The sequence below is a fragment of the Heteronotia binoei genome, chromosome 18, assembly GCF_032191835.1.
Source record: "Heteronotia binoei isolate CCM8104 ecotype False Entrance Well chromosome 18, APGP_CSIRO_Hbin_v1, whole genome shotgun sequence".
Classification (NCBI taxonomy): Eukaryota; Metazoa; Chordata; class Lepidosauria; order Squamata; family Gekkonidae; genus Heteronotia; species Heteronotia binoei.
In genome coordinates, this window is record NC_083240.1 from 7740427 (window position 1) to 7757211 (window position 16785).

A 16785-nucleotide genomic window follows, 5' to 3' on the forward strand; every position below is an offset into this window, starting at 1 on the left:
AGTGCTTAAGTAAAAACAAAAAAAATTAGCAAACATCCATCTATCCTGCCATACTTTTTAAAAAGAGCCAAACCAGGCCCGGTCAAGATCCATCTACTCCAGCAAAGCAGGTGCATCCAAGAACCTCACAAACAAGGGTGGATGTTAACAATCCACCTCTTATGTCCATGTACACAGGCAAACAAGCACATGCACACACACGCCAACAACTGGCTTGCAGAGTATCCTGCCTCTAAACTACTTTACACAAAGAGCGATCAAAATGTGCAATTAGCTGCCAGAAAATGTAGTGAAGGCCACAGGTGTAAGCAGCTTTAAAAGGGGATTAGATAGATTCATGGAGGAGAAGTTTGCCAATGGCTACTAGCCCTGGTGACTGGGAGGAACCTCCACAGAGGCACTGAATCTCAGAGCCAGGAGGCGACATCAGGGGAAAGACCTGGCCTCTCTACACTGTTGCTGGACATTCAGAGGAACTGGCTGGCCGCTGTGTGAGACCAGATGCTGGAGTGGGTGGACCACTGGTCTGATCCCTCAGAGCTCTTCTGATGTTCTTATGAAGGCCTCGCCCTCTATGCCCTGTTGCTGGTCGCTCAGAGGAACTGGTTGGCCATTGTGTGAGTCAGGATGCGGGACTAGATGGACTGCTGATCTGATCCAGCAGTTCTCTTCTTCTGAAGGCCTCGGCCTCTCTTCACCCTCCAGAGGACCTGGTTAGCCCCTGTGGCCCTCCAGAGGACCTGGTTAGCCCCTGTGTGAGCCAGGAGGCTGGACTAGATGGACCCTCACTGGTCTGATCCAACAGGGCTCTTATGATGTTTGTATAAAGGCCTCAGCCTCTCTGCCCTGTTGTTGGGCCTCCAGAGGAACTGGTTGGCCACTGTGTGAGTCAGGATGCGGGACTAGATGGACCACTGGTCTGATCCAGCAGGTCTCTTCTTATCTTCCCATGGAGGATGCGTTTTGCTTTCAGGATATAACAGAAGTCATGATGGATAAGGCCAATGGCTCATCCAGGACTAAGCACCGTCTCAAGTAGAGTCACACCCTTCTAAGTCCACTGAAGCCAATGAGCATAGGGAGGGTGTGTCAATCACCGCCCTGCATGGGTGGAACCAACTGCCGGAGGGGGACCTTGCCCAGTTCCACAAGGCATGCAAGACAACACAGTTATGGCTAGCCTTTAATTAAACTGCCAATGCAGCGATACAAAGGATATCTAAGAGCATGAAATGTCATTGAGAATCAATTTGATATTAGCACCAAACTGTTTTTATTGTTTAAACTGTTTTAACTGCTGGAATTGTCGTATTGATGTTCTACCGTAATCTACTGTTTCTATTGTTGTGGGCCGCCCTAAGCCAGCTTCAGCGGGGAGGGCGGGATATAAATCTAACAACTCTAAATCTATGCTTAGGACGGCACTGTTACTCTCTTCCGTGACTTTTCCCGAATCTGTTTTTTAAAATCACCAAGACGACAGAAGCGGCGTCCTTTTACCCATCCCCTCTTCCTAGTTAGCGCATTTGTTTCCAAAGGCCAAGAAGCAAATAAATAAATGAAATGAAACGGAAAAAAGCCTTTGCATCTACTTACTTAATGCAGCCAATGATGATTTGGGTCAGAGGGTAAATCAAGGGCTCCATGACATCGCTAGGGTAGATGGTACTCAGGACCCGGCACCAGAAGTAAAGGCAGTGGATGTACTGCCAGTTGTAAACAGACTGGTAATTCTCCTGCAGAGAGGCACGAAGAAGCAAGGTTTAGGCTTAAAAGAAAAAATCATACAACCACGCATCATACAATGCAGACAATGCAGTTCCGCAGGGCCTGCAAGACCACTCTTTTTAAATTAGCTTTTATGAACAGCTGAAGTACAATTTTACAACGAAGAAAATCCGCCATTAGCACTAACTAGAATAGCGTCAATGATAATGTTATAGTTTGTTTTAATTAATGTTCTACTGGTTTTTAAGGTTAAGTTAATGCTTAATTTAATGTTCTTAATGTAATGGTTTTAATTAATGCACCATTGGTTACTATGTTGTTTATTAATGTTTTATTTATTAATGTACCATTGGCTACTGTGTTGTTAGCCGCCCTGAGCCTGCTTCGGCGGGGGAGGGCGGGGTACAAATAAAATTTATTATTATTATTATTATTATTGTTGTTGTTGTTGTTGTTGGTTTAGCACACCCCCTTCCACTCCATTCCAGATTGCCTAGTCCAGGGGTATCAAGATGAACATATGTACATATGTAGCTGCCTTATACTGAATCAGACCTTTGGTCCATCAAAGCCAGTATTGTCTTCTCAGACTGGCAGCGGCTCTCCAGGGTCTCAAGCTGAGTTTTTTCACACCTATTTGCCTGGACCCTTTTTTGGAGATGCCAGGGATTGAACCTGGGACCTTCTGCTTCCCAAGCAGATGCTCTACCACTGAGCCACCGCCCCTCCAGGCCCAGGGGCCGAATCAGGCCCTCGGAGGGCTCCTATCAGGCCCCCCCAAGCAACTGGCTGTCACCTCCTTCCTTCTCCCTCTCTCTTGCTTCCTCTTGCATCTCAGCTCGCTTTGCAAGGCTTGCTCAATCACACAGGAGCTACAGAGCAAAACCTCTATTTTCTCCATTGGTTGAGGCTCCTTCCCATCCTGATCTCCTGGGGAGGGAAAGAGCCAGAGCTTCCTTTGTCCAGTTCCCCGGATCCCAAGGGAAAGATACAAAGAAAGCACCTTTAAGACCAACGAGTGCTAATGTTTTAAGCATAGTTTATTTTAAGGGTTTTTTTAAAAAAATCTTCAGCTGTGTTTGTCTGTGTCCTTTAAAAAGTGTGTATCTCTGCTACCTAATCTTAAAGAGGCACGTGCAAGGCCCGGCCCGACAAGGTCTCATTTAGGTCACATCTGGCCCTCATAACAAATGAGTTCAACACCGCTGGCTTAGTCCTTTGTACAGAGCATAGTTCTGCTATTAAGCATCCAATCTCCATTCTCATTACCTAATTAAGAACATAATGGTGTCTGCCCAATGGATAAATCAAGCTGGACAATGCACGTATTTTGCAGCAAAAAAACCTGACAGAAGGAACCAGTAAATGGCACAGATTCGCAGGCTCTGTCTGCACATCCGGAGCAGCAAAATCAAAATTATCAAACTAGCAGGGGTGAGATATTAGCATCTCTGATTATATCCCATTCTCCCATTTCACAGCTGGTTAAAGAAAAAACAAGTGGGTATCCCTAAGCCTCAAAATGCTAGTTCCAAACGTAAACTGCAAGTCCTTGATGAATCAAAGGCCCCGTCTGACCACACAAGCAAGAACACACCCACTTCAAACCAACGTTCTGCTCCCAAACTGACAGCCAGCCTAGTCTAATGGTTAGGCTGCTGTACTAGTGATCTGGGAGAGCCAAGTTCGAATCCCCACTCTGCTGGATGACCGTGGGCCAGTCACAGTCTTCCCTAGCCTACCTCACAGGGCTGTCATTGTGAGACAAAAACGGAAGATGGGGGGACAGTCATAAGCCACTGGGGAGAAAGGTCTGGGGCAAATGAAGTAAACTGAAATAAATGAACAAGAAACAGATTCATTTGTAGCATTCTGCAAATTATGAAAATCTGTACACTCTCTCTTTATGTTCCACTCCTCGTCACATTATTTCTTCTCATTTTGCTATTCACACAAAGAAGCAAAACTCCTCAGCAAGTTAATTCTGTATTGCAGTTTCAAAAGCTAAACAATACCTGTAATGCATTAAAAAAAAAAACACCTTGACATGCGTAATCAATGTTTTCTGCCACTTGGTGGCGCTGGATCTCTCCACAAAAGATGCATTATTTTTTAAAGAGCAAGCTCCACAACCTCTCCCGCGTAGTCTACACTTGCTCTGCCTCAATATACATCAACGAACACACAGAAGAGTCCAATCTGTCAAGTAAAAATGCCTCTGGGGCTCATTTGGAGGACCCGAGAAGCAGGGCAGCTAAGAGCGTCTCCTGTGAATCTTCCATTCAAATCTAACCCCACTTCACTTATCACTTGTAGAGCCAAGCTGATTTCCCAGTGCACTCAGCCCCCTTCACAGGTCCAAGAATGAGAACAGTATTTCTCAGGCTTTTTGAACCCACCCCCAAACCATACATTACCTCTCCAGAACCTCCACCCACCATGTTCTGACCCCATTAAAGGCACACACACAAGGAAACCTTAGGCTGCCATTTTTTTTAACCTTCTCTACTCATATCACGTCTGAATGACCAGGGAAGAAGGAAGAAGTCAGTAGAAGAAAGAAAGGAAGAAAAAAGAAGAAAGGAGAAGGGAGAAGACAGAGAGGGAGGAGAAGATCATAGATTTTTACCACGCCCTTCTCAATGAATCAAGAGTCTCAGAGCGGCTTACAATCTCCTTTCCCTTCCTCCCCCACAACAAACACCCTGTGAGGTGGGTGGGGCTGAGAGAGCTCTGACAGAAGCTGCCCTTTCAAGGACAACCCTGTGAGAGCTACAGCTGACCCAAGGCCGTTCCAGCAGCTGCAAGTGGAGGAGTGGGGAATCAACCCAGTTCTCCCAGATAAGAGTCCACACATTTAACCACTACACCAAACTGGCTGTACATAGGAACACACAAAGATGCTTTATATGGTCAGACCACTGGTTTATGTAGCCCTGTATTGGTCACTCTAACTGGCTTCAGCTCTCAAAATCTCAGATGAAGAAAGGCCAAACTTTCTCTCCGAGTTTATCAGTGGAGGTGGCTGGGGCTGAATCCAGGAACCTTCTGAAGGAAGTGGGTTTGCCCCACTTCCCATCAACTCTGGGGCGCCCCCTCCGGGGTGATTAAATTTTCTGCACCTCTGCAGAATACCTGAGCTCCTTTGCCTTACTTACTCGAGCTGAGAATCTCAGCTTGAGTAAAGTTACTCGAAAAATTACTCGAGCTGGGGAATGGTTAGGCTACAACACAGACTGAATCTGATCACTGATCCACTGAACTCATAACGATCTACTTCAGTGGTTCTGCAGCTTGGAGAGAGTCACATTCGCAACTGTGCGCATGTTCAGTGCCATCAAATCACTTTCAACTTATGACAACTTTCTGAATTAATGTCCTCCAAAACGTCCTCTCGTTAACAGCCTTGCTCACATCTTGCAACCTGAGGGCCCTTGTGGCTTCCTGGACCGAGACAATCTGTCTCACGTTGGGTCTTCCTTTCACTGTTGCCTTCAAATTTTCCTAGCATTATTGTCTTTCCCAGTGACTCTTGTCTTCTCATAATACGACAGAAGTACAATAGCCTCAGTTTAGTCAGCCAAACTGGCTTGGGAGCCACACGTGGCCCTTTCACATATATCGTGTGGCTCTCGAAGCCCCCACTGCCCGATCAGCTGGCTTGGAGAACACATTTAAGTTAAAGTTGCTTTCCTTCCACCTCTCCCTTCCAATCTTTCCTTCCTCCTTTCCTTGCAGCTCTCAAACATGACATTCATGTCTTGCTGCTCTCAAACATCGGATGTTTGTTCTATGGGGCTCTTTCATTAAGCGAGTTTGGCCGTCCCTGGTTTAATTCTTTTAGTTTCTAGTTCAGGCTTGATTTGACCTACTTATTCGTCCTTCTGCTGGTGCGTGGTACCCATAAACTCCAGCCCCATGTGGTTTGAAGAGAGAAGGGATGTCCCTCAATTCAGGAATATTATTCATAGCCCAGGAGAACAGCCTCCTAGACGACGTGCCACTAACTTTGGAATGAAACAAGGTGATACATCACATCGCAGAACCGGTCTCCTTCCTCCGCACTGAACTGTATGATAATACCCATTTGCACATTTCTTATGAAAAACATTCCGCACATGACGCTCTCTGGACGTTAGCAAAAACGCTGCACACCTACCAGTCTCTGACTATTACATTTCTTCTCACTTCTCACCCGCTTTCTGGCCAACTTCTCATCACCGTCTCGCCATAAGATAACTGACGTATTGAGGATTTGTGTTGGTCGGGGCCCATATAATCTTATCTGCACCCAGCCTGCTCCAAACCTTCTCTCCCACTGTGGAACTAAGTGGATTTGGACGCTGTCTGGCTCACGGCTGAGGGTACGAAAAAGCCAAACTGATCCAATTAAGGCCCTAGACTTCGATTATCTCCCCTTGGCTTATGGGCAACGTCTGAGTATCTTTGGGGGCGGGGATCCTTCAGGTGGTAACCCACCTCCCCAAGCACGGAGGGATGTAACCAAACCCCTTAATCTGTGCCAGATTTGTTTCCTCTAAACACCAATAAAGAGGGGGATTAGCAATTTGGCTTGGATTAATTCAAATCCGACTAGAAGAGACCTAATTTGGGGATATAAACCAGGGGGTGGATTTATCCCCCCCCCCTTCTAGTTTCTTCCCCAAAAAACACCAGTGCTGGTATACGGAGGACAGGCTGAATCTGATAAAAAGGGGACAAATGGCGGGTGGCAAGAAAAGGAGACAGAAAAATGGGGAGACGCCCTAATCTTCTTTCCCACTGGCACAGCCTCCTGCTAATAAGATGAAATGCAGATCTCATATCAGCACAGAGAAGGGGGGGGGGGAAACAGATAAGGGGCAGGCTGTTGGGTGAGACGTATTTCCCCCCTCCCCGCTATAGACTGAGACAGCCAAGAAAAAAAAAATGTCAGCACCTCTCAGAGCATCTTGGGACATTAGCAGTACCTGGGCATAGTTTTCCACTGCCGACACGACTACATTCAAAGGAAACCGCTGTAGGTGTAACATGCTGGGGGCTCTTGCCCTCTGTCAGAGGTCCTAGATGTCTGTGACAGCAGATGCAGGAAGAGACAGGAAGCATCCCCTAGAACAGGGGTGTCAAACATGCAACCCGGGGGCCAAATCAGGCCCCCAGAGGGCTCCTATCAGGCCCCTGAGCAACTGGCTGTCCTCTACTTCCTTCTCCCTCTCTCTTACTAACTTCTGCATAACAGCTTGCTTTGGCAGGCTTGCTCAATCACACAGGAGCTACAGAGCAAAGCCTCTATTTTTTCCATTAACTGAGGCTCCTTCTTTGGGGAGGAAGGGGGGGAAGGTAGATCTTGTTTTTCCAGGCTTTCTCAACCGCACAGCAGAGCTACTGAGCCAAGCCTCTCTCCCTTCTATTGGCTGAGGCTCCTCCCTCCCCTGGTCCCCTGGGAAGGGAAGGAAAGAGCCAGAGCTTCCTTTTCCAAGTTCCCTGGATCCCATGGGAGAAATACAAAGAAAGCACCTTTAAGCCCAATGAGTGCTAACGTTTTAAGGGTTTTTTTTTTTTTTAAATTGCGTTTGTCTTCTTAAAGTTTGTAAATCTGCTACCTAATCTTAAATAAGTACACAAAAGGCCTGGCCTGACATGGCCCAGCTCGACATGGCCCGGTTCAACAAGGTCTCATAACAAATGAGTTTTTCACTCCTGCCCTAAAACACTCTATCTGGAAACTCACAGACTTTCCTCTGTTGTCTGTCTGACATTCGCTGCCTCTGACCATGGAGATTCCATTCAGCTGCTTGGGCTAACAACAACAATCTGCGTGCCACAAAACAGCAGCACGGAAGCATAAGTGTTAAATGGGCCACAGCCTGTTTCATCAAGTGCAGGCAGTGTTCTCTTCGGAGGGAAGATGTGTTAGAAATTTAAAGGCCAGGCAGCATAATGGGAGGGGTTGAAGAGCTAGACCAAGACTGGGGGAGAGCTAGGTTCAGATTTCAACACAGTCACAAAGGTCACTGGTTGATGCTGGGGCCAGTCACTCTCTCACAGAAGTGTTCTGAGGATAACACAAAGGAAGGATGGGACATAAGAACATAACAGAAGCCATATTGGATTAGGCCAATGGCCCATCCAGTCCAACACTCTGTGTTACACCAGTGGCCAAAAAACCAGGCGTCATCAGGAGATCCACCAGTGGGGCCAGGACACTAGAAGCCCTCCCACTGTGCTCCCCCCCAAGCACCAAGGATACAGAGCATCACTGCCCCAGACAGAGAGTTCCATCAATATGCCGTGGCTGATAGCCACTGATGGACCTCTAACTCCATATGCTTATCCAATCCCCTCTTGAAGCTATCTATGCTTGCAGCTGCCACCACCTCCTGTGGCAGTGAATTCCATGTGCTAATCACCCTTTGGGTGAAGAAGTACTTCCTTCTTTATCCGTTCTAACCCGACTGCTCAGCAATTTCATTGAATGTCTACAAGTTCTCGTATTGTGAGAAAGATATTGGATTTATATCCCGCCCTCCACTCCGAAGAGGGAGAAGAGCACTTCTTTCTCTGCCTCCTCTATCCCGTGCATAATCTTGGGATATCCTGGGAGGTGGATGAACAAAGCCTGCCCTGCCCTCCCGCCTCTGATATTCCAAGGAGGTCTCCCATCCAAGTACTTGCCGGATGTGACCCTGCTTAGCTTCTGAGATCCGACAAGACTGGGCTTGCCTGGGCTACCCAGGTCACAGTGTGTGTCCCTCGATCTTTTGAAGAGTGAACGGGATCCACAGCAGAGCATCCCAGCAGCCAAACCCGCGCACCGCTGTGCTCAAAACGCACCTTCTTCTTCATCGTCATGGCACTGCGCAGGTGAATGGCAAGCTGGCGGATATAGATGAAAGCGTGCTGGTAGGAGATGCTGGTGTCCAGGGCGTACATCTCTGTCAGAGTCCGCTGCATGAAGCTGATCATGGGAAGGGCGTTGGGAGAAGTGAACCTGGAGTTTTTCACGTAGGAGATGTACATTTGCTGAAGAGCGAAAAAATAAAGGGGGGGGGGTGGAATGTATAATTTCAACTACCGATCATCAAATGCGTGAGTTAGGAGCTACAATAATCACGCCCATAGATGAATTAAATTCAAATATATGGACAACTTTCAAGGATGGCGCCTTACGCATAGAGGTCTTCCAGGGTGCGTGAAGTTTGCTTTCTTGTGGTGGGCTTCCCAAGTAACAAGATTTCCAAAGCAAAACAACCAATCAAATCAGCAGTTTATGATCTTGCCACTGAATGAATGCGTGTTGCAGCTGACTTACGGTGACCCCCAACAAGCGGCTTTCGAGGCAAGCGAGAAGAAGAGGTGGTTGGCCACTGCCTTCCTCTGCAGAGTCTTTCTTGGTGGTCTCCCATCCAAGCACTGACCCTACTTAGCTTTCCAGATCGGGCTATGCCAAGCTGCCTTCCCTCACTGCCTTCAAATTCATCTGGGCAAAATTTCCAACTGACCGTTCTCCAGCTTAGAAAATACACTCATTTATATAAAAGGCCACAAAATATTATGGTCATCCTCTGTGCCAAGTTCCAGAGGCAGGTGAGGAACGTTTCATGGTCTTTTATATAAATGAGTATGAGTTCTAAGAAGACGACGACTGCAGATTCATACCTTGCCCTTCTCTCTGAATCAGAGACTCGGAGCGGCTTACAATCTCCTATATCTTCTCCCCCCACAACAGACACCCTGTGAAGTAGGTGGGGCTGAGAGGACTCTCACAGCAGCTGCCCTTTCAAGAACAACTCCTACAATAGCTATGGCTGCCCCAAGGCCATTCCAGCAGCTGCAAGTGGAGGATTGGGGGAATCAAACCTGATTCTCCCAGATAAGAGTCCGCACACTTAACCACTATGGCTGACCCAAGGCCATTCCAGCAGCTGCAAGTGGAGGATTGGGGGAATCAAACCTGATTCTCCCAGATAAGAGTCCACACACTTAACCACTATGGCTGACCCAAGGCCATTCCAGCAGCTGCAAGTGGAGGAGTGGGGGAATCAAATCCGGTTCTCCCAGATAAGAGTCTGCACACTTAACCACTACGGCTGACCCAAGGCCATTCCAGCAGCTGCAAGTGGAGGAGTGGGGGAATCAAAACCGGATCTTCCAGATAAGAGTCTGCTCACCTAACCACTATGGCTGACCCAAGACCATTCCAGCAGCTGCAAGTGGAGGAGCGGGGAATCAAACCTGATTCTCCCAGGTAAGAGTCCGCTCACTTAACCACTATGGCTGACCCAAGGCCATTCCAGCAGCTGCAAGTGGAGGAGTGGGGAATCAAACCTGATTCTCCCAGATAAGAGTCCGTGCACTTAACCACTATGGCTGACCCAAGGCCATTCCTGCAGCTTCAAGTGGAGGAGCAGGGAATCACACCTGATTCTCCCAGGTAAGAGTCCACGCACTTAACTACTACACCAAACTGCCTCTAAGTCGGAGAACTCTCAATTTAAAATGCATTTGATGGCAAGATTATACAGTTGTACCGTGGATCTGATTGGCTGTTGCCATTTTGCAAACAAACGAAAGAGAGGACATTCTGTTTCCACATCAAAAGTGTACATACGTAAGTGCTATCAAGTCGCAACCAGCTTAATGGTGACCCAAGCAAGGGGCTTTCAAGGCAAGTGAGAAGAAGGGGTGGTTGGCCATCGCCTTCCTATGCAAAGCCTTCCTTCCAAGGAGTGACCCTGCTTAGCATCTGTGGTCTGATGAGACTGAGCTACGGTGCCACCTTCCCTCCATCAGATCAAAAACAACACACCATTATTTAACGAATAATGGTTATCACACATAAGTGCATGATTCACACATAACAACAAAAACCATCATTTGTGGCTACTGTGAGAAGGTTGGGAAGCTCTCATGCTCTCATGTCCCAGCTTGGAGGACTCCAGTCTGAAGAACAAGGTATGACTCCCCATTCCTCCTCTATATCAAGCCTGCCGGGTGACCTTGGGTCAGTCCCAGAACTCTCTCAACCCCACCAGCCTGACAAGGTGCTTGTTGTGGGAAAAGGAAGGGGAGGAGATTGTAAGCTGCTATGAGACTCCTTAAAGTGGAGAGGGGAAAAGGTAAAGGTGCAAGCACCAGTCGTTTCCACATCACGTTTTCACGGCAGACTTTTTAAGGGGTGGTTTGCCATTGCCTTCCCCAGTCATCTACACTTTCCCCCCAGCAAGCTGGGGACTCATTTTACCGACCTCAGAAGGATGGAAGGCTGAGTCAACCTTGAGCCGGCTACCGGAACCCAGCTTCTGCCGGGATCGAATTCAGGCCGTGAGCAGAGAGCTCGGACTGCAGTGCTGTAGCTTTACCGCTCTGTGTCACAGGGCTCTCAAAAAAGTGGAGAAAAATGAGATATAAAAACCAGCTCTTCTGCTGCTGTTGCTCACCTTAGAGAATAAATGCTTCTGTGTCAAATCACAGTTTTGGTTTTCATGCAAATCACAAACTAGGGTTTCGTTCCCTGATCTTCCAACTGGGAGTAAGCCATGTCTTGGAACCCTGCCGCGAAGAGAAGGGAGGTAAACTGTAGTCTGTGATTCAGAGAAAGTATCAAGCCACGGCTTGCCACAGAAGCATTTAAACTTCCCAGATGCAGGCAACTGGAAGAAGAGGGAGGCAGCACACTGCAAGTTCCTATGGGTGTGAACAATAAAAGAGGAAGAGACTGGATTTACACTCTGCCCCTCACTACCTGAAGGAGTCTCAGAGTGACTTCCAATCTCCTTTCCCTCCCTCTCCCCAGAGCAGACAACTTGTGAGTTAGGTGGAGCTGAGAGAGCTGACAAACTGCTCTCAAGAGGAACAGCTCTGCGAGAATTTGTGACTGACTCAGTCACATCAGCAGGTGCAGGTGGAGGAGTGGGGGAATCAAACCTGGTTCTCCCAGCTGTATCAGACCAGTGTTACATCTAGGCCAGCATCCTGTCTCATGCAGTGGCCAACCAGTTTCTCTGGTAGGCCAACAACAGGGCTGAGACCTTCCCCGATATTGCCTCCTGGCTCGGGGGTTCAGAAGTTTAGCGCCTCTGAATGTGGAGGTTCCCCTCAGTCACCATTTCTAGTGGCCACTGATATACCTCTCTTCCATGAATCTATCGAATCCCCTTTTAAAGTTGTCTATGCCCTTGGCCATCACTACATCCTCCGGCAGCAAATTCCACATTTCGATCACTCTCTGTGTAAATAATGTTCTTTTTAAAATTCTTGTCAAGAGAAGATGGAGGGCTGTGTGTGTCTAAGTGGTAGGCCATGTGCTTTCTGCACTGAAAGTCACAGGTTCAAGCCCCAACATTTCCAGTTAAAAGGGTCGGCGAAGATTCCCAGAAGAGTCCCTGCCAGTCAGAGCAGGAGATGCCAAGCGAGGTGGAACTGCCTTTTGCCACCCCCATCTTACCTTAAGCACCGGGTTCAAGTAGCCATCCTTCTTGTGCCGGCAAATTTTGTTGAGCACCAGAAAAGCTAGAACTCTGATCGTTTCCTCGCCTGTGCTCCAGAGATGAGTGGCTTGCTGGGAAGGAAATGATGGAAGACAGTAACAATGGGCGTGCCTTTTCTAGAGCTCCCATCAGCCCCTGCAAATTATTTATTTGAGTCATCGATATCTGAACAATTCATAAAGCATGCACACAATAAAAACTCAGTCTCATAATCTAATTCATCGACCACATCACCAAATTCTGTTACAAAAAGCCAACCTCAAGGAGACAGTTAAAAAATCATGGTGGACCATTAAAGCCATGCTAAAAGGATTAATATCATGAAAGGTCGACTAGATCCACCAGGCCTAAAGACCTGAGATGTAACCAAGCTTATTCAAGTTTAGCAGCCCACAGGCCATAAACTAGAACACCAAAATAGTTAAAAATCACAATAAAACAAAAGATCGCCACATTTAAACTACAGTTTTTACAGAGGCTACTCAGAAGTAATCTTAGGCTTGAAGTGTCAGGAATGGCCAAGCGCTTTAGCAGCCATTTTCTACGATATCCCTCTCTAGCTTTTGCATGTTTTGGGCAATAGTAAAAGGTACACAGGACAATGGATCAACCACTGCCATAGGGAAGTCACAAAAATGCTGATCTGAAGGTGATACAAAGCCAGCAAAATGATTAAATAAATGATGAAAAATTCTTGCATGTGAATCACAAATGCTCGACAAATTTAGATGTCCGAGATATCGAAGAGGTTATGGATGGGGGAGGGGTAGACGGCTTATTCAGCTCTTTTACCAGAAAAAAAATTCCCTCTGAATTTTTTTTTTAAATACTTGCCAAAATTTCAATTGGAAAAAAGTTTTAAAGTTGGGGATGGGAATTCCCCCAGCATCCACATCCCTAGCTAAGCCCCTAAGAGACGGCAGGCCAGGTGGTCCAGTAAAAAACTGAAATTGCGGGTGATTAACTTTGAGCTAAACGTTAGGCACCATGACGTTCCCCAACCCTGCGCCCTGCCTGTTTCAACATACCTTAAGCAACATCCGGCACTGCTTTGGGAAAGCCAGGTAATAAGGCACCATGGTGTGGACGTGGTGAAGAATGGCAGTTCCCACGGAGGCCTCTGTTAAGCAAGACAGGAGCTGCACAGGATGGAAAATGGCAGCAGCAGCATTAAACACCTGGGGCCAGACCCCCCATTTGCAAACATTCTCTATTAGAAGCGACATCATCTCTTGACTCTCGGCATTTATCGCACCAGAAACTGACAACCAGTCCACCAGCAGACTGCAATCTACCTTCTATCTACCTTCCCCGACCTGCACAGTAGGGGATCACAATTCCTGTGTGCAGGGCTTTTTTTGTAGCAGGAACTCCTTTGCATATTAGGCCACACAACCCTGATGTACCCAATCCTCATGGAGCTTACAGTAGGCCCTGTCAGGGCTGGATCTAGGGAGCAGCAGAGAGGGCACTGCCGGGGGTGTGTGTGCCAAATTGGGTATGGAGCCCATTCTATTCTACGGGCCCATAAGGGGGCGTCATTTTTTAATTTTACCCCCACCCCCCAAAAAAATATAGATCTAGTCCTGGGCCCTGTACTAAGAGCCCTGTAAGCTCTGGGAAGGATTGGTTACACCAAGGGGGTGTGGCCTAATATGCAAATGAGTTCCTGCTACAAAAAAGCCCTGTTTGAATCAAGTGCTAATATGAAAATGAGTTCCTGCTACAAAAAAGCCCTGTGTGAATCAAGTGCTAATATGCAAATGAGTTCCTGCTACAAAAAAAGGCCCTGGGTGAATCAAGTGCCATCATAAGTTGCAGCTGACTTACAGCAATCCTGTAGGATTTTCAAGACAAAAAACCTTGAGAGAGGGTTTCCCTTCGCCTGCCTCTGCTTCGCGACCCTGGCCTTCCCTTCCAAATATTGACCAGGGCTGACCCTGCTCAGCTTCCAAAATCTAATGAGATTAGGCTAGCCTGGACTAGCCAGGTCGGAGCTCATAACTCCTATTCTACTATAGAGCCCCGGGGGGACCAAACCTGCTTAACCTAAAGAGCCACACAGAATAAACATCGGATGTTTGAGAGCCACAAGACATAAACATCAGATGTTTGACAGAGGGAGGGATAGGTGGAAAGAAAGCAACTTTAAATGCATTCTCCAAGTCGCTGGCTGGCTTGGCTTAGAGAAATGATTTAAAGAGACAAATGCCTTCTTCCAAGGTGGTGGCAGCTTCGAGAGCCACACAACATGTGTGGAAGAGTCACATGTGGCTCCCAAGCCACAGTTTGGCCACCTCTAATGTAGCCTTAGCCATAAGTGCCAGGGAGAGAAAGATTCTTGAGAGGGCACCAAACCTCTGCTCCAGCACCATCTCAGCGGTGCCACAGCTGCCTTAGCTAACTCAGAGCCAACCACCAACTGCATATATCACGGAGATAACCTCCTACGTTTATTTACATCATTAACAGACCACCTTTGTCACAAGGAGTCAAGGCGGATTATGCAAAACAAACCAGCACAACCAGCAAAATGGAACGTTCAATGACCAAGTCTGGAGCCACCAGCAAGAACTGAAGCACAGCACGTAAGTATTCACACAAAGCGGTCCAGAAATTACCTAATAGAACCCTACTTACCATAAGCTACACACAGCAGTACTAATAATTCATCCAACAAAGTTTGTAAAACCATTTTGTGCAGTGCCGTACCTCTTACCTGAGCAGAAATGGGTGATATCACAAGGCCAGTGACCAGTAAAAAAGAGGTTTAGGTTTTTAAAAAGTTTTATTAGTTTAAGAAAAAACAGGGGTAAGGAATAGAGGGGATAGAGAGCACAATACATATTAACCTTATTCTGCATAAAGATACTTTCAAAGAGTATAAGCCTACATCTCCAATACTTTCTTTACATAAATTGTCCCATATTATCTCTAAGCTAAACATCATCAACATCTTAATATTTTATATTATAAATCTTTAGATCAAGGCATCTATTGGTTTTGACAATTCCAGTAAAGGCAATTTTGTAATATAAAATGCAGGGGGAAAAAGGAGAAATAAGTTCACACCATAAAAAAGAGGCTTAGTCTGGGGTAGGGTTACTAGATGTTCTCTTTTTAGAGGACACGTCCTCTTTTTTTGGTGTCTGTCCTCTTTTGGGCTTTTTTTTTTAAGGATGAAAATATCTTTTTGGGTTGGAAAATGTCTTTTTGGGTTCCTCCCCCACAACAAACACCCTGTGAGGTGGGTGGGGCTGGAGAGGGCTCTCACAGCAGCTGCCCTTTCAAGGTTTTGGGTTCCCTCTAAGCTGCAGAGTCTTGTGAGCAAAAATTCTGCTTTGTGAGCTCCTGGCGTTAAATTTGTGAGCTGCTGCATCAATGAGCGTGCTCTGGGGCCATCCTTCCTGAGCTAAGACAAAAATGTGTGAGCTGGAGGCTAAAAAGCTGTGAGCTAACTCACGCTAACTCAGCTTAGAGGGAACACTGGTTGGAAGGTGTGGGATATTTCAAGTTAGGAGCTTGGATAGCAGGGGTATTTAAAAGAGGATTTGTCATAGTGATCACTTGTTCGAAGTAGTCAGTCGGGAAATACGGCCACTTTTTTTTGCTTTTCAAAAGATGGTAACCCTAAGCCTGGAGTGTTGCTTTAGACAAGAGTCCCAGAGAATAGTTTACCTGAATGGAGCAGCCAAGGTATGTCTTGATATCCAGGCGAAGCTTCCCCCAGAGCGGGCTGGAAGAAGGGGCGACCATCCTAAAGAACAAAGAAAGGGAACAGGCGATACAGTACAATACATTACTCAGGCACAGAATGTCCTCAGGCCACACAACGTTGCGACTGTTATTACACACAGTAAAACACAAGAGCTCATGACGGTGCTAAGAACAGGATCTGGAATTAGGTACAGAAATCAGCAGAAAGAGAAGTGCAGCTTTCCATTTTGTTTGTTCTTTTAAAAAAAAAGTTTGCAGCCCCCGGCTGTAAAAAGTACCCAAAAAAGTCTGCCCTAGGGGACCATATTTGGGAGAAAAGGGGACACAGGAATCTTTTGAATAGAAGAAGAAGATGATATTGGATTTACATCCTGCCCTCCACTCCGAAGAGTCTCAGAGCGGCTCCCAATCTCCTTTACCTTCCTCCCCCACAACAACAAACACCCTGTGAGGTAGATGAAGATATTGGATTTATATCCCGCCCTCCACTCCGAAGAGTCTCAGAGCGGCTCCCAATCTCCTTTACCTTCCTCCCCCACAACAACAAACACCCTGTGAGGTAGATGAAGATATTGGATTTATATCCCGCCCTCCACTCCGAAGAGTCTCAGAGCGGCTCCCAATCTCCTTTACCTTCCTCCCCCACAACAACAAACACCCTGTGAGGTAGATGAAGATATTGGATTTACATCCTGCCCTCCACTCCGAAGACTCTCAGAGCGGCTCCCAATCTCCTTTACCTTCCTCCCCCACAACAACAAACACCCTGTGAGGTAGATGAAGATATTGGATTTATATCCCACCCTCCACTCCGAAGAGTCTCAGAGCGGCTCCCAATCTCCTTTACCTT

General features: G+C 46.9%; 1 protein-coding gene across 1 annotated transcript in view; it reads right to left on the reverse strand.

Annotated features, from left to right (window-relative positions):
• Window positions 1-16785, reverse strand: part of NOC2L (NOC2 like nucleolar associated transcriptional repressor) — a 107444-nt gene that overhangs the window by 68845 nt on the left and 21814 nt on the right. The window contains exons 7-11 of the mRNA XM_060259440.1: window positions 15897-15975; window positions 13247-13357; window positions 12176-12289; window positions 8563-8751; window positions 1597-1736 (exon numbers count right to left, since the gene is read on the reverse strand). Coding sequence (XP_060115423.1) covers window positions 1597-1736; window positions 8563-8751; window positions 12176-12289; window positions 13247-13357; window positions 15897-15975 — 633 coding nt within the window. The remainder of the gene's footprint in view (window positions 1-1596; window positions 1737-8562; window positions 8752-12175; window positions 12290-13246; window positions 13358-15896; window positions 15976-16785) is intronic.